The following is a 23,604-nucleotide window of genomic DNA, read 5'->3' as shown; positions in this document are numbered from 1 at the left end:
ATGACCCTCAACAAGTCACTTAACCTCTGTTTGCCTTAATCCACTGGAGAAGAAAATGGCAAACCACTCCAGTATCTTTGCTAAGAAAACCCAACCCTGGGACCCTGAATAATCCACAGACCATCAATCCAATAGTCCGATAACTGAACATCCCCAGCTAAGCACAACATGCACACTGCCTGCCCCAATAGTGCATGGTCTACCAGATCCCTCCAAGGGAATCCACAAGAACTGCTCCCCTGCTGTTTAGCATTATCCTCCCCATTATCCACATTATCCTCCCCAGATAATCCACAAATCTCGCCAGCTTATCCAGACAAAGCCCAATTTCAGGGAGCGCTTGCCCCGTGCCAGCCTTCCACACACATGCAGACGAGCATCGGCCCCACCTGATTGTGGAGTACAGTGTGGGCCTGTCGCACATCTCGGAGGAAGAGCTGGTAGACGTGAGCTTGGGCCAGTGCTTCTCTGCGGGCCTCCCACAGACTCAGCAGCTTCTGCCAGCCCAGTTCCAAGTGGGGCAGCCAGTCCTCCAGGGCCAGCTCAGGCCCCAGCTCGGCCCCCTCTGCTGCCAGAGCATCTCCCGCTGCCTGGATCCGCCCAAAGTCCTCCTCTCGCCGGTCCATCTCTTCCTTTAGGGCGGCATGCTGGGTCAGCAAGCTATCCGCCTCCTCCAGGCAGCCTGGCAGCTGCCCTCCACCACTTGCTGACTCCTGGGCATGCACCAGCCAGTCAAGGAAGGAGTCAAGGTCATGCAGGAATCCCTGGAGCCGGCTGGCAGTGGCCAGTGCCTCGCCACAGTTCCGAGCTGCGTGGCCCAGGGCTGCCCACTCACTGTCCAGCTCTTCTAGTTCTGGCTGCAGCCGAGGGGCCTGGGCTGGGTAACGGGCAACCAGAGCCTCCCCCTCCTCTCTCAGGGCCTGAAGTCTGGGCTCCAGAGCAAGGAGAGCTGCTTCCAGGGAGCTGAGGAGCCGCTGCAGGGCCCCGCCGGCCCGGGGCGCACTCTCTACGGCCAGCCGCCGCTCTCGAACCTGGCTCTTCACCTCCGAACACTCCAGCAGGTGATTCTGGACAGAGAGAACCAAGTTCACCTCCTCCTTCCGATGTTCCACGAGCTCGACAATGCTGTTCCACCTAAGTCACCGAATCATAAAACAATCAAGCTATTAGGGAGCTCAGAACCCAGAAATGTCCTAGCTGAAAGGGAGCTTAGAACAAAGAAGGGCTGGAAGGAAGGACTCTGAGGTTGCTCAGAGAACACAATGTCAGACGGAAGGAAGGTTAGAAGACAGAACAGCAGGAGCTCAAAGGAGACTTAGAACAAAGAATGTCAGAGTTGGAAGAGAACTTAGAATTCAGAACAGCAAGGACTCAAAAGGGGCTTAGAACAAAGTATGTCAGGGGCTAGTATGAAACTGAACAAAGAAGTCATTGGGGACTGAAGTGACCTTGGAACAGATATCAGAGCTGCAGAACATTGGGGATGGAAGAGAGCTTAGAACAAGGAATGTGAAGGACCGCAAGGGAGCTTAGAGCACAGAATGTCAGGGTTGGAAGGTAACTTAGACCATAGAATGTCAGGGGTCAACAGGAGCTTGGAACCCAGGATGTTAGAGTTGAAAGAGAACTCAAAGCAGAAAATGTCAGAGCTAGAAGGGAGCTTAGAACAAAGACCACGAACTATAATGGGAGCTTAGAACATGGAATCACAGAACTGGAAAGGAACTGTATAACGTAATAGACCCTCTTCTCAGAAGAATGGAAACTCCTGCCAAGCACGGATCGCTTCGTTTTTGTCTCTGTATCCTAGTGCCTCGCCCACAGCCTGGCACACAGTAGGCACTTAATGCCTACTACGGTTTGATTCAGTTCACATGGAAGGAAGGCTGGAGGTCAGACCGGAAGAGCTCACCTGCTGTTGAGGTGGTCTTGGCAAGAGCGCACCTCATCGGAACTGGGGTGTCCGCCTTCCACCAGCTGCTGGACCGTGTGATTCACATCGAGCACGCGACCCATCAGACTGTTCATTTCCTGGTCCAGACTCTCAAACCTGCGGTGAGGGAGGGGGGGCCGGGAAGTTACCTGTGTCCTTCCGAGGGAGCCCTGCGCCCGGTCCTTCCCTCTCCCCCCACCCCAGGATCCCGCCACCCGGGCCGGTACCTGTGTTGCACAACCTCCACTTCATCCAGGTCATCAGGAACACGCATGGCGAGCAGCCATTTCTCCTTTTCGCCAATCCAGAGTTCGCACGCATGAACTTCACTGAACATGCGGTACACGGCCAAGGCATCCCGCAGCCACTGGCGCCGCAGGCCCGCCACCTCTGCCACCTCCGCAAACAGCTGCTCCACTTCCACCACGCGGACCTGCAGCGCCATGACCCCACCGGCTGCTGCACCCGCCGCTGCTTCACGCCCGGTCCCGCCCAGCCCGGCCAGCTGCCGTCGCAAGCCCGCCACCACGCCCCGGTGTGCCTCCACTTCCCCAGACAGAGCCCGGTGCTGCCGGGCCAGCCGACGGCTGGATGCCTCATCGTGCCCGAAGTCCCCACTGGCCGCCAGTCGGTAGGCATCCCTCAGCCAGGCCAAGAGCCCATCCAACTCTGTCCCAAACTGATGGAGGGCCCGTGCCTCCTGCAGTCGTCTCTCCCGCCGTGCGGCTGCCTCCTCCAGCCGCTGCCAGCGCCGCCGGGCACCTGCTGCCCGCTCCATCAAGCCCAGCGCTGCAGCATCGCCGCTGCCACTAGCTGTTAGCGCCTCACCCCGCTGCAGGGCCTGCTGCAGCAGCGCCCGCCGCCCACCTAGCTCTCCCTGTAGGATCCGGTGCTGCGCCAAGAGGCGGGCAGCGCTCGGGAGGTCATGGGGGCCTCCACCTCCACTGCTAGCCCTGCTCTCCAGGAGGTGCTCCTTCTCCCGTGCCCAGGCCTCTGCTTCCTCCAGCTCCTGCAACAGCGTCCACAGGGTCCGGGATGCCTCCAGCTCGGCCCGCCGCCTCCCCGCCAGGTCCTGAAGCTCTGTCAGGCAGCCGTGCACGTGGCTCACGCGGTTTCGGATGATCTGTGGGTCACAGGGTTGGTAACCTGTGGGCAGAGGGGGACAGGGCATTTAGGCCTTGGGCTGAGCCCATCGCGTGTGTCCCTGCGCCTCACATCTGGACCTTGAGAGCCCTGTCAGGGCTAGTCCCAGCTCAGCAGTCGGGCGGGGCCCCTAGGAGCCCTGGGCCTAACCGCCCAACCCCCGGATGTTGTAGAATGAGAGAATCAGAGAAGCTTACAGCATTCAAAATAGGAGATTGCAGAATCTCCTGGTTCTCTTCAAGGTCCTATCACAGTGTCTTGTACATACTGAAGTAAGCACTTAATAAATGCTTGTTACACTGAAATGGTCATGGGGTGAAGGGGTGGGGAGGGGGCGTGGCATCCAGCCTCTGCTCCGCGACAGTGATGCAGAGAAAAGAAAACTGGATTTGAAGTCAGAAGACCTGGGTTCAAAACTCAGCTCTGCCACTTACTAGCTGTGTGACCTTGGGTAAGTGACTTCCCATCTCTGGGCCTCAGTTTCCCCATCTGTAAAATGAGGGGATTGGACCAAATTACATCTCTAAGGCCCCTTCCAGCCCTGAAGATCTTATGATCCCATGTTACCCAGGAATGGGGAGCTCACTACCTCTCCTGGCCGTGTATTCCACAGTGAAAGAACTTCCAAATAATGGTTACCTACCTGCCCGCCTTATTTGTGATTCACTCAAAGTACAGGAGGCTCTACTAGTCCTCACCCCCAACTCACCCAGCAGTCTTGCCACCCCTGGGAGTCCCTCTGATTCCACCCTTGGGAGGACCTTCCTGCCTTCCCCTGCCCAAGGGGAAGCTACCAGCCATCCCTTTCCTCTGTACCCTGTAACTGGGAGAATCTCAGTGCTGTGGCATTGAGTGCCTCCACACGCTCGCTCTGGGCTGTGATATCCCCTTCTAACAACCCGTGTTTCTGCAGCAGGTCTTCTACCTCCAAGAGATGCTGGCCACACTCTTTGGACAGAAGCTGGGCCTGGGAAGAGATAGAGGGAAGGACACAGGGCAGAGCATGAGCTCAGTTATCTTTCACCTTTCTTGTAGTTGCCTCTCTAACTTACTGTCCCTTGGTCTTGCATAGATTCCAAGAGGTCATATGGGGGGGGGGGGCAGCTAGGTGGTGCAGTGGATAGAGCACCAGCCCTGGAGTCAGGAGTACCTGAGTTCAAATCTGGCCTCAGACACTTAACACTTACTAGCTGTGTGACCCTGGGCAAGTCACTTAACCCCAATTGCCTCACTAAAAAAACCCAAAAAACACCAAGAGGTCATATGAACCTCAAAGGGTACTTAACGAAAGAACCAAGTCAACCTGAAGGGTCTCACTACAGCTCCCTCAATAAATGCTCATCCAGGTTCTACTCGAAGATTGCTGGTCTTGGGGAACTCCCTACCTCCCAAAACAGCCCAATCTACTTTTGGATAGCTCTCATTGTTAGGAAGTCTTCCTTTCTTCAGACCTAAATTCGCCATAATCCTAGTTGTGTCCTTTGGGGTCAAGTGAAAAAGGCTTAATCCCCAGTCATGACATACCTCTCTCCCATACCCCAAACACTTAAAGAGAGTGAAGAGGCTCTCCCCAAGCCTTTTTATTCTCCAGGAGAAACATCTCCATTTCCTTAAATCCCCAATTCTTGTCCTCTCTACTTCTACCTCTTGAACCTGGTCCCCACCTGTATGTCTCTCTTTTTAAAAAAATATTTTTAATCTCTGTCTCTCTCCTTCCCTCTCTCCTTCCCTTTCTCCCTCCCCATCTCCTCCACCCTCCCATCTCTCTCTCATTCTCTCTCATCCTCTCATTCTCTTTCTCCCTCCTCCCTCTCTTCCCCACCCACCCCTTTCTCTCTGTGTCTCTCTCTGTCTTTCTCTGCATCTCTCCCTCCCCTCTCTCTACATCTCTGCCTCTGTAGACTGACTGTTCTCCACTGGCCCCCAGCTCACGAGCACCTGCATCTCCTCCATCCAGTCCACCATGTAGACCATCTCCTGAAAGACTTTTTGTAGGGCCAAGTTCTGTTCAAGCCGAGTCCTCCGGGCTCCCACGAGCCCAGTCAGCAGCTCCCACTGACGCAGGACACTGTCTCGCTGGGCAGCAACCCGCCGTGTGTCATAGTAACCCTCCGCAGCCAGCGCCTGGGCCAGGTCAGCCACGGCCTGGATCCTCTCTTCATAGGATGAGATATCAGCTTCGATAGCTTCATGTTTCTTCATGGCTGCCTCCACCGCTGGTAAGTCATACCCAAAGTTGTCCTGGGCACAGAGAAGGATATAAGGAAGGAGGGAGGGATGACATGGGTTGAGGGGGCTGGGAATCCACCAACCCCACCCTTCTGGGTTACCCCCCAGAAACCTGCCCCGTCCTGCCTGATTACCTGAGACACGAGGCGCTGGTTCTCACTAAGCCAGCTCTCCCTCATGGCTGCCTTGTGGTCAAACCTCTGAGCCAGGAGTTCTAGCTTCTCTTGCCGGATGAGCTCCCCTCGAAGAGCAACCTCCCGCTCATGCTCTGCCTTTTCTAGTTGTGTCCATGCCTAGGGATTGAGGGGAGTGAGGCAGGATCTCAACCCCATCTGTGGCCAGCCCCAGCCCCTGCGTTGCCTAAATTCAGCCCCACCATTCTCTAAACCTCACCACTCCATCCCGCAAATCAACCTCCATCACTGCAACCCCAGCTCTCTGAGGAGCTGAGGAGCTGAGGAGCCAGTCTTCCTCAAACCCAGCTTCCCTTCCCTTCCCAAACCCTGTCCCTCTATCCCCTTCAAACCCGGATTCTTTTAACCCTCTAAACCCAACTTTTTAATCACCCAGACCCCGGCTCCTCTGCCCTCTTCCCACTCATCCCCCAAATGAGCTAGCTTCTCCCATCACCATCACCCTCAACCTGAAGCTTCCATCTCCCCCAACTTTTCTTCTCCATTTACCTAAAATCCAATCACTGCCTTTCTAAATCCAGCCACCCAACCACCTCATACACCCAGCTGTTAGTCCCACCAAATGCCACCCCAAGCCTTGCCCATGTCTCAGAACCTTGTTGATGTCAGAGATGCTGCAGCCCTCTCGGGGCACATAGAGGCGCCGGTTGCTGGCCCTAAGTTTGCTCTGAATACTGAAGAGCAGAACTTCCAGGTTCCCTTTCTCCTGGAACCTAAAATACAGGAAAGGGGGAAGTGAGTTGAGTCTCTTTGTCTGCCTCTTTCTCTCTCTCTCTCTCTCTCTCTCTCTCTCTCTCTCTCTCTCTCTCTCTCTCTCTCTCTCTCTCAATTGTCACATCCTCCTGATAGTTTGCCGTGCCCCTTACACAAGGACCACCAACATTCTCCACCCCCACCCTATCCCTACACTTTCTCAGGTCTCTCCCGATGACGCCACCCCAGCCCTCTCCAGTTCTGGGTGCTCCTCACTTGATGGGCTTCTCCAGGGTGCAGTAGGCGGTGAAAGCCTGCAGCTGCTGCTGGACACCACTGAGAGAGTTGGCGAACCTCTGGTTGCTGATGAGGGCCACCGTCCGTTCAATCCAGGCCAGGAGCTCCGAGGCCAGCTCCTCATAACGCTCCATGATCTTCCCAATCTCCATCACCTGCTCCAGTACCTAACCCCGGCAGTGGCAAGGGGACAAGATCAGCAAGATCAGCAAGGGAGCTGACAGGGCTACCCCAGGACATCACTGCTCTTTCTGCTCAAGCCTGGATACCTTTCCTATCCGCTTCCCCTCCACCGCCAGGGCCTTCATCTTGGAGAAGTAGTGATAGTAGGAGACCACATAAGTGATTATGGATTTCTCATCTGGAGCTTCCATATTGACATCTGGAGGGTGGGGAGAGAAATGGGGTCTGAGATGAGAGAGCCTCCTGGGAACAAGAGGGAGAAGAAAGGCAGCAGCAAAGCAGGGGACTCTGGGGGGCCAGGGAACAACAAGACCCTTGGAGAAGAGAAGGCAAGTTGGCAATCAGATATTGGGAAAATGCTAAAGAATTATTTTTGGAGAAAGGGAGGAGAATAAGGCATAGTAGTACATAGAAGGGGGCAGCTAGGTGGTGCAGTGGATAAAGCACCAGCCCTGGATTAAGGAGTACCTGAGTTCAAATCTGACCTCAGACACTTGACACTTACTAGCTGTGTGACTCTGGGCAAGTCACTTAATCCCCTCTCCCCCCCCCCCAAATAGTAGTAGATAGAGGGCTGGCCCCAAAGCCAGGAGGACTTGGATTCGAGTCCCTCTTCTGACACAAACCAGCTGCAAGAACCGTGGCAAGTCTAATCTCTCAATACTCTAGGCAACATTTTTTTTTTGTGAGGCAATTGGGGTTAAGTGACTTGCCTAGGGTCACACAGCTAGTAAGTGTTAAGTGTCTGAGGCTGGATTTGTTTGTTTGTTTGTTTTTGTTTTTTTGTTTTTGTGGGGCAATGGGGGTTAAGTGACTTGCCCAGGGTCACATAGCTAGTATGTGTCAAGTGTCTGAGGCCGGATTTGAACTCAGGCACTCCTAAATCCAGGGCCGGTGCTTTATCCACTGCGCCACCTAGCTGCCCCTTCTAGGCAACATTCTAAGACAATAAGGTAAAATGTATTAGTGGAAGGAGTTTTCCTGACCTGGGAGTTTCTTGTATCAATCAAATCAATGGTCTTGTTCCAGTCCTAAGTGTGGAGCCTAAGGACTTGGGTTGTAGTCACCTCCACTCTTTTTGTTTGTTTTAACTAGACCTGTGATTTTAGGGGAGTTCCTTGTAACAAACTCCTTCTACCAATGCAGGTCAGCACCTTTCCTGGACTTTAGGGTCTTAAAATTTTTTTTTATTCATTTTGAACTTAAATACACAAAGACAAAAAGAACATTTCCATGCATGCAGTACAACCTAAAAAGAGGATTCACTATAAAACCATGAAATTACATTTTTCACCAATTACCTTTTGTAACAAAACAAAACAAAACAAAACCTATATAAATACCACTCATTTTCTTTTTTTATTTTCTTTTTTCTTTTTGCAGGGCAATGGGGGTTAAGTGACTTGCCCAGGGTGACACAACTAATAAATGTCAAATATCTGAGGCTGGATTTGAACTCAGGTCCTCCTGAATCCAGGGCTGGTACTTTATCCACTGCTCTACCTAGCTGCCCCCACTCATCGTTTTCAAAGCTACTCTGCTCTCTGTGCTTCCTTCTACATTTCCTTTTGTTCTTTGCTGTGCACTTTGTATATTTTTCCTTCCTTCCCCACTCCTTACCCTAGAAATGTCTACCATTGGACTCAAAAGTTTATGGATATATGCATACATACATGTATACATAGGTGTATAGATACACGTACACACGTGTGTAAAATCATATTATGCATACTTCTATTGATCAGTTCTTTCTCTGGAGGACTTCAGTGTCTTAAAGAGTTCCCCTGGCTCAGTCTTCCTGGCTTTGAGGCTGGTTATCTGCCCATCAGCCTAGGCTGTATCTCTTGCCCTGGCTTCCTGACTTCGGGAACGGCTTGTCCCTTCTTTGGCCCTCGATTGTCCTATCTGAACAATCCTTTCCAGGCCTAAGGTCCATTTTAGCACCAACATTCTATATGCACTAACATCTCTTCTAGCTCTGACAGTGTGTGTTTTAATTTCCTGGGGGCTCCAGCTAGGATAGAGGGGGCTTGGAGTGAGGATTCTGAGGATTCTGGGGAGAGAACAAACTTCACCTTCTGGGTCAAGTAGACGGGCCAGCCCCAGCTGCTGCTCAGCAGTGTGAAATGCCCGCTGTAAATTGTAGGTGGCATTGGATTTGGTGAGTTTGCTGAAGTCCACTAGGTCTGGCCTGGGGATGGGAACAGAGAGGGGAGGGCAGTGAGAGGGGAGGGCAGTGAAAGCGGAGATGTGTGGGCAGAGAAGCCCCAGACCCAGAAAAGCCCCTAGCCCAAGGGGGACAGAACACTGAACCAGTGCCAGAAAGGGCAGGGGGGTGTGGTAGGTAAGAAAGAGTGATTTCTCCACATATCTGTGGATACAGAGGCAGGAACAAGGACAGGTCATCTACCTGTGTCGGTGGATGAGAGCATTGAAGGCCAGGCCATCCCTCCAGCTAGTGGTGAAATTCTGAATGTTCACCTCAGGGTAACTGAGGATGGGTAGGAAAAGGGTAGGGGGGATGCACAGACACAGGTGACCAAGAAGCAAATGGGCAGATAGATGGAAAGATGGAAATGAAAATCCAAGGAAAGATAGAGATTCAGGGAAAGACCAAGGCAGAGATTAATGCCAACATAAAGGAGAAAGACAGAGATTGGGGGGGGGGGGAGGAGATGGAAGGGAGCCGAGAGAGAGTCAGAGACACACAGAAATAGAGAGACAGAAAGAGATACACCCATAGAGGGGAAAGACAGAAGAGGGGGAGAGATAGATGGGGGGGGGAGAGATTGAGACAGAGAGAGAGAGAGAGAGAGAGAGAGAGAGAGAGAGAGAGAGAGAGAGAGAGAACAAATAAAAGAAGACTCAGAAAGACCCCAAGAAAGACCAAGATCCAAGAGCCATGGAGAAAGGGAAGGAAAAAAAGACCATTAGACAGAAAAGCACACAAAGTGAAAGAAATAGACAGGAGATGCAGAGAGAGGGAGAGGGAGAGAGACAGAAAAATGAGAGTCAGAAAGAGAGAGAGGCCACTTCACCCACCAGGCACCTTCTGCCCACCGATCCACATCCACCCTCCCTCTACAGTCTGCTTCCCAGCCCAGAGCTCCCTCCCTTTCTCCCCACCGGAAGACTTTTCCATACTCTGAGAAGGGGAGGGGGTCCCAGAAGAGGGTAGGGGATCCCCTACCCCGCTGTCTTCATCTGACACCAGAGCAACAGGGCGTCTTTGGCTGACCGCGTTTCCTGATTGTCCTCTGTCTCAATCTTGATTACCTGAATCTGGGGCGAAGGAGGAAGGAGTAAGTTGGGAGACGACGATGTGGCAATAGACAGTTCAGGGAGGCTGGGTTCCTGGCTTTAGATCCTGGACAGAGCTTCCAGCATGGACCAGCAAGGATTGTGGAATCAAGGGGAACTGAGGCAACCTTGGTGATCATGGGGCAAGCAATTTCTTTTCTCTGAATCTCAGTTTGCTCACCTCTAAAATGGGCATAGTAATACATGCATGTTCAGTCACTGTGAGGACCAAAGGAAATAATATGTATAAAGCATTTAATAAACCTGAAATCCTATGGAAATGTCAGCTATTACTCAGCCCCCAGGACAATACTCTGCAAACAGCAGATGTTTGATAAGAGCTTGTCAAAATCACTTAAATTGAATCAGAGTTAGGATGGAGGCCCAAACTCTTGGGGTAGTGCTGTTCTAGAGCATCTCAGAGAAGTTCTAAAGCAGAGATCCAGAATCTGGGATGACCAACATACTAGAATTGGATGCTGCATTACAGCAGGGTTCTAGATCAAGGCTCTTCTGGATATGACATTCTAGATCCCAGATTCTCCACCCCAGGCTCCTGAGAAGGACCTCAGGTTGGGACTGGCTCAGGTTTCAAGTCCCAGCCTCTAAGCGTGGCCTCAAAGAAGAAACAAAAGAAGACTTTCTCCCACTTTTTTGAAGAGGTGAGGGTTCACGGGCAGGGAATACTGCATAGAAATGTCAGACTTTCAATATATTGATTAATTTTATTGAATTTTTTTTCTTCCTCTTTTAAAAATTCCTTATCAAATAGACAATGCTGTCCACAGCCAAAGAAGAACTAATGGAGTCTGAATGCAGATCAAAACATACTATTTTCATTTTCTTTCTTTTTTTATGCATAGTTTTTTCTCTTGTTCTATTTCTTCTTTAACAACATGACTAATATGGAAATATGTTTCACATGATTGCACATGTATAACCTAGATTAGATTGCTTGCCATCTTGGGAGGGAGGAAAATTTGGAACTCAAAATCCTATAAAAGGGGGCAGCTAGGTGGTGCAGTAGATAAAGCACTGGCCTTGGATCCAGGAGGACCCGAGTTCAAATCCAGCCTCAGTCACTTGACACTTACTAGCTGTGTGACCCTGGGCAAGTCACTTAACCCTCATTGCCCCACAAATAAATAATTTTAAAAAATGAATATTGAAAATTGTCCTTATAGGTAATTAGAAAAAAATAAATACTTTTTAAAAAAATTCCTTATCATAAAAGATGGCTTTGGGGGAGGAATTGGGGAATAGATAGAGTGGAAGATTTCAATATATATAACAAAACATATCAATAAAATCTATTTTTTAAAAGTTCCAGGCTCCATCAGGAAAATGGGTTCTACATCAGAGAGGGTGTAATACAGATAGGGAGGGGACTATGATTTGGACCTGAGATAGAAGTAAGAATTAAGGCTGGGATACCACTATTATATCTATAGAAAAAAGTAGCTAAATAATAACTAAAATAATAATACCTAAATAGAAAAAATCCCGTATATACAAAATTATTTATGGCAGCTCTTTTCATAGTAGCCAAAAATTGGGAACTAAAAGATCTTCCTATTGGGGAATGGCAGAACAAGGTATGGTATGTGTATGGTGTGTGTGTGTATATATATATATATATATATATATATGGTATGTGAAGGTGATAGAATGCTCTTGTGCTGTAAGAAATGATGAAGGGAATGGCTCCAGAAAAACCTGGCAAGATCTGTATGAACTGAAACAAAGTAAAGTGAGCAGCACCAGGAGAACAATTTATACTGTATCATCAGCATTGTAAAATCAAGCTGTTTTGAATGACTTAAGCACTCTGACCAATGACCAACCAGGATTCCTAAGAACCAACGTTAAAGAATGGTCCCCACCTCCTGACAGAGAGCTAAAGAACCAAATATACAGAATGAGACACACACGGCTTTGGACATGACCAATAAGGATAATTTTCTTTTGCTTGACTATGGATATTTGGGAGGGCACCAGTCACTGTGCTAAGCACTTCACAAATATTTTATTTGACCCTCACAATAACCTTGGGAGGTAAGGACTATTAATATCCCTATTTTGTATTTGAAGAAACTGAGGCAGACAGAAGTTAAGTGACTTTCCCAGCATCATATAATTAGGGTGGATGCATATGGGAAGGGGGAAATACTTGATTGCTATTGGGAGGAAAAAGAATGAAGGCTCCCAGGGGACAATTCTGAGTTTGCTTCTGGGACAGGATGAGAGTACTAGACTACCATGTGGGGAAATGTTCTAGGTCAGAGTGAGTCTTTCAGATGGCCAGGTTTGTTCTTCATTCTTGAAGAGGACCATGACATCAGAGTGAGGTCATGACTTGCGGCGAATCAGATTTAAGTGGGGGAGGGTTGTGCAAAGTCACCAGCCTCGCTCTCTCCTCCAGAACCATCTGGGTCCAGTGGCAAGATATAGATCAGGATGACTGGATATGGCCCTGGATGTTTGAGGCAATCAGGGTTAAGTGACTTGTCCAGGGTCACACAGCTAGTACTGTCAAGTATCTAAGGCTCGATTTGAATTCAGGTCCTCCTGACTCCAAGGCCAGTGCCCTCTCTACTGCACCACTTAGATGCCCAGGTATGGATTCTAGGTTAGGATAAGCGTTCAGCCTCCTGGGGAGCCAGAGGTGAGAGTTTAGGCTGGGATACCACCATTATGACTATAGTTTAAAAGAAAGGGAAGTTACAGAATCATATCTGGGTCAGGATGAAAGTTTCATATTCTCAGGGTCTTCAGGTTCCAGAAATGGGTTCTGAGTCAGGGTGAAAACTGTAGCCTCCTGGGCATGGGGAGTTTTAGAATCTGGGTCACAGTAAGAATTCCAGGCCCCCAGCAAGGAAGATGTTCTAGGTCAAAGTGAGATCTTTTTAAAGACTCCCTGATGGTGGTTCTAGGTCAGGGCAAGTATTTCAAAGTCCTGGGGAAGGGGAGATTCTGGTGTTGGGTTCTATTTCCAGTTGGGAATTTTAGTAGAATTCTGGGTCCAGGTAAGAGTTGCAAATTCACAGGCAAAGGTTCTAAGATTGAGTCCTAAGTCAGAGTGAAAGATTCAAGCTCCTAGATAGGGGTACTAAGGGGTCATATTAAGAGTTCCAGACTGTTAGTTAGGAGTTCTAGGTTACAGTGAGTGTTCCAGATTCTTGAGTCAGAGAAGGTGTTTCAGGACTGAGGTCTAGGTCACAGTGATTGTTCCAGATTCCTGACTGTGAAAGGGTGTTTCAAGACTGAGTTCTAGGTCAAGACAAGAGCTGCAGAGGTCTAGATAAGGGTTCTAGGATTGAGTTCTGAGACAGCCTAAGCATCCCAGGTTCATGAATCAAGACTTGAGAATTGAGTTTTGAGGTCAGAATAAGTGTCTGAGACTCCTCTGTGGGGAACTGGTTTGGGGCTATAGGTCAGGGAAGACAGGCTCCCGTGTTGACTTTCAGAGAGGAATTTCAAGGTTAGAACAAGGAAGAGGGGAAGAAGGATAGCTCCAGAGACAAGGTTCTGTATTTGGGGCAGTGCTTCCACACTTCCCTGGGGCGGGGGGGGACAGGATTCTGGGTCATTAGTACCTGGAAGCGGAGAATGATGGTCCAGACCAACCCCAGGGTAAGCCGGTGGTTCCCATCCACAATATCATGGGAGCCCACGTTCTCCAGGTGTACACGCTGCTCCTTCAGGAACTGCAGTGCCTTGTCCACATTCTCCAGGGAGTGGATCCTCATCCGGCCCCGTGTGGGTCTCGGCTGGGGAGGAAACAGAGGGAGACAGCATGCAGAGACAGTCCTTTCTCATCCCATCCCTCCACCTGCAATAGTCCAGGTCCCCCCTGCCTCCTGCTCCCCAGCCAGCCCCAGCCCAGCCTCTCCTTACCAGCTGCTCCCCTGATAGCACCTCCAGAAGTCTGGTGAGCACATAACCATCACGCAGGTCTCCGTACAGGTCGTTGATGCGGCAGCCCACACGCCCCAGGTGAGAGTTCACCCATTTGGTGAAGGTCTTCTTCTGCACCGCCTCCCGCTCATCTATGAAGCAAAGCCAACCTGCTTCTTCCCCAGCCTGGTCAGACCTCTCAGCCCACCCCGCCCCCACAGTCATGACCTCTAGTTCCCCATGCCCCAATTCCCTGGCTTCTGGTCCTCTCCTGCCCCTCTACCTGACCTCTGCTCCCTACCTGACTCCAGCTACCTGACCTTCTACCCCTACTGCCTCCAGTCCCCACTTGCCCCAGCTCCTCCGTCTCCCATTGTCCACCTGCCAAGGCCTTGATCCGAGAACACTCGAAAAGTGAGGCAGCTGCGTTGGCTGACCCAGAAGCTGCTGTTGGGGCTGCTGTGGGTTCCCGATCCCAGGCCCGCTCAGGGCTCTCCCATCGGGTGGGGTTGTTGTTGTTGATTGAGGGAGGACCCTCCATGTTGTCCAGTTCCCCGGGGCCTCCCAGCATGTGGGCCATCAGGGAATGTGCAGGGCTGTGGGAGAGAGACAAGGAGGCTCGTCAGAAATGTCTCAATCCAGGGTCAGCACTACCGCCCCCCCCCAGCCCCTTCACAGCCCAGACACAGGCCCCAAGCATCCCTGAAATCAATTCACCCAAACAGCCTACGATATCCCTGCTCCTATCTTGATTCTCCCCATTCACTCATCTATTCATTCAGTAAAACATGATGTTGACACCATGTGCAAAGCCCTGGGGCAGAGAGCTCAGTAAATCATAATATGTACACACAGATAACTATAATGCAGTTATTCTGTTATCTATTCATTAGAGAGGGACAGAAAAAAAGTGCTAAGTGTCATCCAAGGGAGATGTCTGTTACTGACTGGGAGGTCACAGGACTAGAAGGGACTGCAGCTATCATCTGGTCCAATCTTCCCATTTTACAGAGGAGAAAACTGAAGCCCAATGATGCAGATGATGAGCACCCAGATTCGGAGCTGCAGAAGGGCTATCTGTTTTACAGATTAGGCGCTTGGGGCTCAGAGATCTTTAGTGACTAAGTCTGGATGCCAGAGATAGGGAACTGCTCAGAACCCAACCCCTCTGACCTGGCCAGAGCCAGCACTCTCTTCCCACCGGACCACCCTCCATCCCCTGAGACAGAAGGGAGGACACTGCACCCAGGGCCCAGCCTGAGCAACAGCATGCAGATAGGCGAGCTCAGAGCGCGTCTGGGGAACAGAGATTTGGGTGGTCTGGCTGTAGAGGAGAGCCCATGAAGGGCAGCCATGCAGATATGGCTGGAAAGTTAGGGTCATGCCTATCCCATCCCATCAAATCTCATATGGTCCAATCCAACGAATATTTTTGAAATGCCTTATAAGAGTCAGGCAATGAGTAGTAATAATAATAGCTAAGGTTTATATAGCATTTACTAGGTGCCAGGCACTGTGCTAAGCATCTTGCAATCATGATCTCATTTGATTCTTTCAACAACCCTGGGAAGTAGATGCTATTATTATCCCCATTTTAAAGATGAGGAAACTGAGGCAAAGAGGGGTTAAATGACTTGCCTAGGGTCATTTCCAGCAAGTAAGTATCTGAGGCTGGATTTGAACTCAAGTCCTTCTAGCTTCAAGTCTAAGAGCTCTATCCACTGGACCACCTAGCTACTGGAACACAGAGTGTGCAAAGGGGAATTACATGCAAGCCTGGAAAAGTCAGCTGGAGCTTGACCAGGAATGCCAGGTTGAGGATTTTTTATTTTATCCTAGAGACAACAGGGAGCCACTGAATATTCTTAGGCAAGGGATCGACATGGTCCAACTTGTCTTTAGATGGATTCTATTGACAGCTTCATGGAAGATGGGTTGGAAAGGGGGAAAAAACTGAAAGCTAAAGAGGCATCCAGTTAGGGCAATAGTCTAAGCAAGAGGTGATGTGGGTCTGAACTACAGTGGTGGCCATCCAAATAGGAGGAAGAGAGCAATTTCCAGAGATGTTACAGGGATAGAATGGACAAGACTTGGTGACTGATTCGATTTGAGGAGAGTCAGAGGATGTAAAGTTGATGATAACCTGTAGATGATATGCCGGGTTGAGTGGGATGGCAGATGGCAATGCCCTCTAGAGAAATGGGAAACGGAGAGGGGAATGGGGTTTAGGGAAGAAAGCAAAGGTGTTCTGTTTCGGACACGTTTAGTCTGCAGTGCTGGTGGGAAAGCTAAGCAAAGATGTCCAACAAGCAATTAAAGATACAAAACTAGAGCTCAGGAATGAGTTTGGGACTGGGTATGTGATTTGGGAATCATTTTGGCATAGGTGATCAATGAGCTCATGGGAGCAAATGAGCTTACCAAGGGAGAGGAAACCAAGAAGAGTCCTGGCTAATCCAGTCATTTATTAAACATTTATTATGCACTAGATGGGAGGCATTGTGGCCTCAAAGCCAGGAAGACTTGGGTCCTTCCCCTAACACATGCTGGCTGTGTGATCCTGGGAAAGTCATTTAACCTAGAAGAACTCCAGGCGATCATCCATCACTACAAGCCTACAGAGGAGGTGCTGGCCTGAATGAATAGATCAGTCGTTTCAATTACCATTGAAATCTCAAGTCTACTTCCTCTCCCTATAAGCCAGTAACTGGGAAACAAACCCCAAAACAATCCAATATAATTCCTGCTTTCAAAGACAACATTCTATTGGGGGTGGGGGACACAATAGACACATGAATATGAAATATTTACAAAGTGAAGAATGATATTTGGAGGGGAAGATACAATTGCCAATGTGTATCAGGAAGAACTTCGTACAAGAGGCTGCCCCGTCTGCTGACCTCTGAAGGAAGCAAGAGACCCTAAAAAACTGGGGGGGGGGAGGAAGAAGAGCTTTGCAGACTCAGGGGACAGTCAGCTTGTGCACAGGTACAGGACGAGGAGATGAGGAGATGGAAGGTGACAACCAGGGAACAGCAAGTAGGTCAGGGCAGTGACAATGAAGTATGTGAAAGGAAATAAGGTGTAATAAGCCTGGGAAGGAGGGAGACGAGAGCCAGTCTGTGAAGGGCCCTAAATGTCAAAAAGAGACGCTTGGGTTTGATCCTAAAGGTGATAGGGAACCATTGCGGTTTCTTTAGCAGGTGAATAACATAGTTGGATCTCTGCTTTAGGAACAGCAAAAGGAGGCAGGGAAAGAATAATATTAGCTAGCATTGGGGGCAAATAGATGGCACAGTGGATAAAGCGCCGGCCCTGGATTCAGGAGGACCGGAGTTCAAATCCGGCCTTAGACACTTGACACTAGCTGTGTGACCCTGGGCAAGTCACTTAACCCTCATTGCCCTCAAAAAAAAAAAGAATAGCTAGCATTTATATAGTACTTTAAGGTCCTCAAAGAGCTTTACATTTATTATCTCATTAGGTCCTCACAACCATCCTGTGGAATAGAGTCTCTTATTATTTTCCAGATGAGAAATTGAGACTCACAGAGTTTAAATGACTTGCCCAGGGTCACATAACTAGTAAGTGTCTGAGGAAGGATTTGAACTCAGTCCAAGGCTTCTACAATAGTTAAGTGAGAGAGAATAGTGGCCATGTGAGTGGAGAGGAGCCAGCTGGGAGATATGGCAAGACTTAAAAATTGATTAGACGTGGGGACTGAGGGAGAGAGGAAAATAGAGGATGAGACTCCACTTGTGAATCTAAGTAATTGGAAGAATGATGGTACCTTTAACAAAAAGAGAGATGTTAGAAAATGAGGTACATTTGACGTGGCAGAGATAGAGTTCTGCTTTGAATCACTTGTTCATTATTTGTTTGTCCTTCGTTCTTGAAGAGGACCAAGACATTGGGAGGTGCTGTCATGACTTACAGTGAATTGGATTTAAGTGATGAAGGACTATGTAGGGTCACCAACTTCACTCTCTCCTCTGGAGCTACCTGGGTCCAGTGGCAAGATATAGATCAGGACTACTGGAGATGGCCCAGGATGCAATGGAAGACCCTGGCCTTTTTAAGCTGGGGTCCTTCCCAGGTCTCAGTTTGACTGAGGCAACACATTCAGTGATTGAGGCTAGGTAAGGAATGAGGCAATATGTGGAGGTAATATGGGGCATCCACTGGAAAATGGCCAAAGAAAGGTCAAAGAACCATGGAATTTTGGAGTTAGGTGTGTCCTCAGTGGAGTCCAGTCTAACCCAGACCTAAAAGGAATCCCTATTATAACATCCTTAGCAAGTGATCATCTAGATTCTGTCTGAAGAAATCCACCAAGAGGAAACCCATTGTCCCCCAAGGCAGCCCACTGCACTTGGGGACAGCTCTAATTGTTGGGAAGTTTCTCCTGAAACCAAACCTAAATTAACCCCTTTGCAATTCCATATCCCATCCCATTTCCCTCCAACATTGCTCCTCGTTCTTTCCTCTGAGGTTAAACAAATCTGACCCTTATTCCACAAGATAATCCTTCACACCTTTGAAGATAGGCACCATGCTTCCTGCTGCTCATGGCATGGGCTAAAAGGCTTCCATCATACTCACTGCTCCCCCTCTGGACAATCCCGCTTATTGATGCCCTCTTAAACTGTGGCCACTGAATTTGGACACGACAGTCCTGCTGTGGTCTGACTAGAGCAGACTGCATTAGAATCCTCACCTCCTTATTTCTAGAAGTTCAGCCTCTCTTGGTTTTGGGGTTTTTTCTGTGGGGCAATGGGGGGTTATGTGACTTGCCCAGGTCCTCCTGAATCCAGGGCCAGTGCTTTATCCACTGCGCCACCTAGCCACCTCCAGTTCGGCCTCTCTCTCTCTCTTTTTTTTTTTTTTTTGGTGGGGCAATGAGGGTTAAGTGACTTGCCCAAGGTCACACAGCTAGTAAGTGTCAAGTGTCTGAGGCTGGATTTGAACTCAGGTCTTCCTGAATCCAGAGTCAATGCTTTATCCACTGTGCCACCTAGCTGCCCTGCAGTTCAGCCTTTCTTAATGAAGCCCCAGAGCTCATTCATTTTTCTGGCTGGCACATCACTCTGCATGCTCAGTCCTGGGGTCATATACCCCAGGTATGGTATGGCTCCTCCTAGAATCATTTGAAGACATGAAGTGGAATCGAATCCGATCATGTGCAGATATTAAAGCCTTGGAAGACGTATATGAACTGATGCAGAGTCAGCAAAATAATGTACAATTTATCAATAAGCATTCATTAAATGCCTAAAATGTGCCAGGAATAAAAAAAGAGGCAAAACCAGTTCATACTATGGCTGTAACAATGGAAATGGAAAGAAAATGGAAAGCCAAGAACCACAAAGTAATACAAACTCAATGCCCAGAATTATAATGACTAAGTTTGGTCCCAAAGAAGCCCCATGAGGAGAGATGCCTCTTCCCATTTAACAGAAGTGGGAGGCCACAGGTATGAGACACTGCATATAACTTCAGACTTTCATTACACTTTGGTTGGTTTTGCTGAAGTTTTTTTTTCCTTCTTGGCTATAAGAGATACCCCTCTGGAAGGGAGTAGGGAAGGGAGAGATGCAATAGGAAACCTAGGTGATATAAAAGCTAGCAAAAAAAAAAATTAATAGAGAACCTTGCTAACCTTGAAGAAAGAATATTGGCTGAGTGATAAGGTTGGAAATTAGACCAAAAAGGGTTAAAAAGTGAGTAATGCACTGCTGGTGGAGCTGTGAACTGATCCAATCATTCTGGAGAGCAATTTGGAACCATGCCCAAAAGACTTTAAAACTGTGTATACCCTTTGACACAGCAATACCCCTACTAGGCCTATATCCCAAAGAGATCATTAAAAAGGAAAAGGATCCACGTTTACAAAAATTTTTATAGCTGCTCTCTTTGTGGTAGCAAAAAATTGGAAATTCAGGGGATGTCCATCATTTGGGGAATGGCTAAACAAGTTGTGGTATATGAATGTAATGGAATTCTATTGTGCTGTAAGAAACAATGAGCAGGTGGAGTTCAGAAAAATCTGGAGACTTATATGAATTGATGCTGAGTGAAATGAGCAGAACCAAGAGAACACTGTACACAGTATTAACAACATTATGGGATGGGGCAGCTAGGTGGTGCAGTGGATAGAGCACTGGCCCTGGAGTCAGGAGGACCTGAGTTCAAATCCGACCTCAGACACTTGACACTTACTAGCTGTATGACCCTGGGCAAGTCACTTAACCCCAACTGCCTCACTTAAAAACAAACAAACAAACAAACAACATTATGGGATGATCAACTGTGATACACTTAACTCTTCTCAGCAATATAAGACAATGCCAAAAGATTTATGGTGGAAAATGCCCTCCACATCCAGAAAAAGAACTGTGGAATCTGAATGCAGATTGAAGCAGACTATTTTCACTTTTGTTGTTGCTTTTTTGTTATTGTTCTTGTTTATTCTTTCTTGTGGTTTTTCTTTTTGTTCTGATCCTTCTCTTACAACATGACTAATGTAGAAATCTGTTTTTTGTTTTGTTTGTTTTTTAGGTTTTTTGGGTTTGGTTTTTTTTTTTTTTTTGGTGAGGCAAGGAGGGTTAAGTGACTTGCCCAGGGTCACACAGCTAGTAAGAGTCAAGTGTTTGAGGCCAGATTTGAACTCAGGTCCTCCTGAATCCAGGTCTGGTGCTTTATCCACTGCACCACCTAGCTGCCCCAGAAATATGTTTTAAAAAAAATAAGAAAAGTAAGTGAGAAGATTGGAGATGACCTCAATGAGAGTGGACAACTCTCTCTAGGTGTTTATGAAAGAATGGAGGGATATAGTATGATAGCTTATGGGAACATGGTTTTTTAGGGATGAGACAGACATGACGCAAGGAAAGAACCAGTAGATTGGGACAAATTGGAAGATAATAATAATAACTAGAATGTATAGAGTGCCACTTTAACTTTTGCAAAGTACTTGAATAATAATGATCACAATAATAATAGCTAACATTTATATAGTGCCTACTATGTGACTGTGCTAACAAATGTTATCTCATTTGCTCCTCACAAAAACCCCAAGAGGTAAGTGTTATTGCTATGCCCATTTCACAGTTGAGGAAACTGAGGCAGAAAGAAGTTAAGTGACTTGCCCAGGGTCACATGGCTAATAAGTGTCCAAGGCTAGATTCAAATTCAAGTCTTCCTAACTCCAGGCCCAGCACTTTATCCACTTCAACTACTTAACTGCCCCTATGCTGGGGGCCTTTTCTCCTTAGTTACCTCCCATCTACTGCACATGTACCTTTTTGTTTATGAGAAGCAGCATGGCGTGGTGGAGAGAAAGCTGATATCAAAGCCAGGAAGACCTTGCTTCCAATCCTGCCTCTGACATGTCCTATGTGACACTGAACAGGCCACTTAAGCCCTTAGTTCTCTAGATCGCTTTCTAAGACTCTATGTAGCAGGAAGGTGCATTAGGACAAAGGAACTTCACCACCCAGGACTTCAGTGAGCCACAGAAACCACATGTTCAGCTCCTCAGCTCTTCCATTAGAATGTAAGCTCCTTGAGGGCAGGAACTGTTTTTGCCTTTCTCCACATCCCCCGTGCTTAGGGCTTAATAAATGATCCTTGTGTGAGCTACTGGAGGAAAAGGGAAGGGATGGGATGAAGGGCACAAATTGAGGGGTTAGCCTTAGTGAGGAGAATAAACTGGGGCAGAAAAAGAGAGAACAAAGGGTGTGAAGGGATGTTGAGATATAGAGGAGGACAGGAGAGGGATCTTCTCAGTAAAGTCTGAGATGAGGTCCTTTGCTGGGAGTAAGAGTGGACAGGCTAGTATGGGAGGATTACAGAGGAGAAGAAAAGTTTGGAGCAGTTACTGACACAGAGTCCATTAAAGGGAGAGTAAACTGGATTGCTTTGTGGCAATGAAAACCAAATGGAGATTGGATAATATACATTTGTGGTGGACCCAGTCCGGAGGGTTATGTGACTATTTCAGCACCACTGAAATGAATGAGTGGAGAAGACAGAGGGTGGGAGAAATCCATGTGTGGTTAGGGTTTAGAAAGGCATATGTGGTGGGGGCAGCTAGGTGGCACAGTGGATAAAGCACTGGCCTTGGATTCAGGAGGACCTGAGTTCAAATCCAGCCTCAGACACTTGACACTTAACTAGCTGTGTTACCCTGGGCAAGTCACTTAACCCTCATTGCCCTTCAAAAAACCAAACCAAACAAAAACAAACAAAAAACAAAAAAGAAAGGCATATGTGGTGACAGAACAGGAGGCCAAGAAAGTAGAGGATGATATATGGTTGACCTGGTTAACTCTGGGACCAAGACAGGGAAAGGATGGCCTTGGAGAAAGGATGGAAGGACTAGAAGTGATAGTGAGGGCAAAGAATAGAATTGGAAGGAGTGAGACTCAGTGAGAGATGGAAGGATAGGAGATTGTGGACCAGGTAAAGGGATTTCATAGTTCTTGTCATGGGAGTGGAACATTCATGGGTGATGGTGAGATCACAGGTGTGACCATCTTTGTGGGTAGCTGTGAGTAAAGGCATAAGTCAAGGGAGTTGATAAGGAATGAATATGTATTGAAGTCTCCAAGTATAAGGGCAGAAGTTGGAGTTCTGAAGAAGATTGTGAACAAGGTAGCTAATTCCTTGACAAAGGAGGAGGCTGGTAGATAACTCCTGCCCAGATCTGGAAAGGGGGATAGATCATCCAGTACTGGATAGAATGCCCTAGGAGGCACTATCTCCTTGGGGAACCAGTTTTCCAAGTAACAAAAGGAAAATGCACCAACAGAGAAGGTCTAGGCTGAAGGATGATTTGTTAATCAACCACAGAACCTATTATGTGCCTGACCAATTACAGAACAAGCATTCCAGAGAGTACCATGCAAAAGGAGGGTGTAGCTGGGAAAGGATAAGACAGGTAGACAGAGATGACAGGACAGGGTCAAGAGATGGTTTTCCAGATGGCAGCTGGTGATTCTCTCTTTTGGGGGGGTGGTGGCAATAAGGGTTAAGTGACTTGCCCAGGGTCACACAGCTAGTAAGTGTCAAGTGTCTGAGGCCAGATTTGAACTCTGGTCCTCCTAAATCCAGGGCAGGTGCTTTGTCCACTGCGCCACCTAGCTGCCCCCGGGTGATTGTCTAAATCGTGAGGAACATGTGAGGAAGATGTAGAAGATGTCTAGCCACAAAGCAAGGCTGTAATAGTTAAAAAAAGAAAGAAAATGTATGATGACCCCCACAAAGAAGAGTGGATAGGCAAGGAGCCCAAGAACCAGGAAAGATCAATGTCATCCAAGCCAAGGGAGTGTCCGGAAGGAAGATACTGGCCACTGTGTCCAAAGCTACCCAAAGATTTAGAAGGAAGAGGGCTGAGAAAGGAGCTTGGGGTTTAGCAAGAGATTATCAGTCACCTTTGAGAGGCTAGTTTCAGGACAGGAAAAGGGCTGGAAGCTGGAGCTACTATAGGTTAGGAAGTGGGTAGTGAGGGAATGGGGTCAGGGAATGTAACCAGAAGATGTGACTAGATGATTCCTAAGAATGCTGGGAAGGGACAGAAAGTGATCAAAGGGGACAGAAGCTATGTTCTTAGGCTTCTTCCTGCTAAATTCTCTGATTCTGAGTTTCAGGGGAAGGGTCATTCAGAGACTGAGTTACAGAAGGGAGGTCAGGAGAAACAATAAAGGGAGCTTGATATCAGACTCACAGGGTAGG

At 48.3% G+C, this 23,604-nt stretch overlaps 1 protein-coding gene across 2 annotated transcripts in view; it reads right to left on the bottom strand.

Annotated features, from left to right (window-relative positions):
- SPTBN4 (spectrin beta, non-erythrocytic 4) overlaps nt 1–23,604 on the bottom strand; it is a 64,513-nt gene that overhangs the window by 34,143 nt on the left and 6,766 nt on the right. For both annotated transcript variants that reach the window (XM_043992230.1, XM_043992231.1), the window contains exons 2-16: nt 14,251–14,465; nt 13,870–14,021; nt 13,569–13,742; nt 9,863–9,954; nt 9,083–9,163; nt 8,748–8,863; nt 6,759–6,871; nt 6,469–6,656; nt 6,095–6,212; nt 5,440–5,598; nt 5,015–5,317; nt 3,893–4,043; nt 2,161–3,079; nt 1,913–2,050; nt 390–1,134 (exon numbers count right to left, since the gene is read on the bottom strand). In XM_043992230.1, coding sequence (XP_043848165.1) covers nt 390–1,134; nt 1,913–2,050; nt 2,161–3,079; nt 3,893–4,043; nt 5,015–5,317; nt 5,440–5,598; nt 6,095–6,212; nt 6,469–6,656; nt 6,759–6,871; nt 8,748–8,863; nt 9,083–9,163; nt 9,863–9,954; nt 13,569–13,742; nt 13,870–14,021; nt 14,251–14,449 — 3,648 coding nt within the window. In that variant the 5' untranslated portion in view covers nt 14,450–14,465. The remainder of the gene's footprint in view (nt 1–389; nt 1,135–1,912; nt 2,051–2,160; nt 3,080–3,892; nt 4,044–5,014; nt 5,318–5,439; nt 5,599–6,094; nt 6,213–6,468; nt 6,657–6,758; nt 6,872–8,747; nt 8,864–9,082; nt 9,164–9,862; nt 9,955–13,568; nt 13,743–13,869; nt 14,022–14,250; nt 14,466–23,604) is intronic.

The sequence above is a fragment of the Dromiciops gliroides genome, chromosome 3 (assembly GCF_019393635.1).
Source record: "Dromiciops gliroides isolate mDroGli1 chromosome 3, mDroGli1.pri, whole genome shotgun sequence".
In the NCBI taxonomy this organism is placed as follows: domain Eukaryota; kingdom Metazoa; phylum Chordata; class Mammalia; order Microbiotheria; family Microbiotheriidae; genus Dromiciops; species Dromiciops gliroides.
This window is presented reverse-complemented; position numbering and strand designations above follow the sequence as displayed.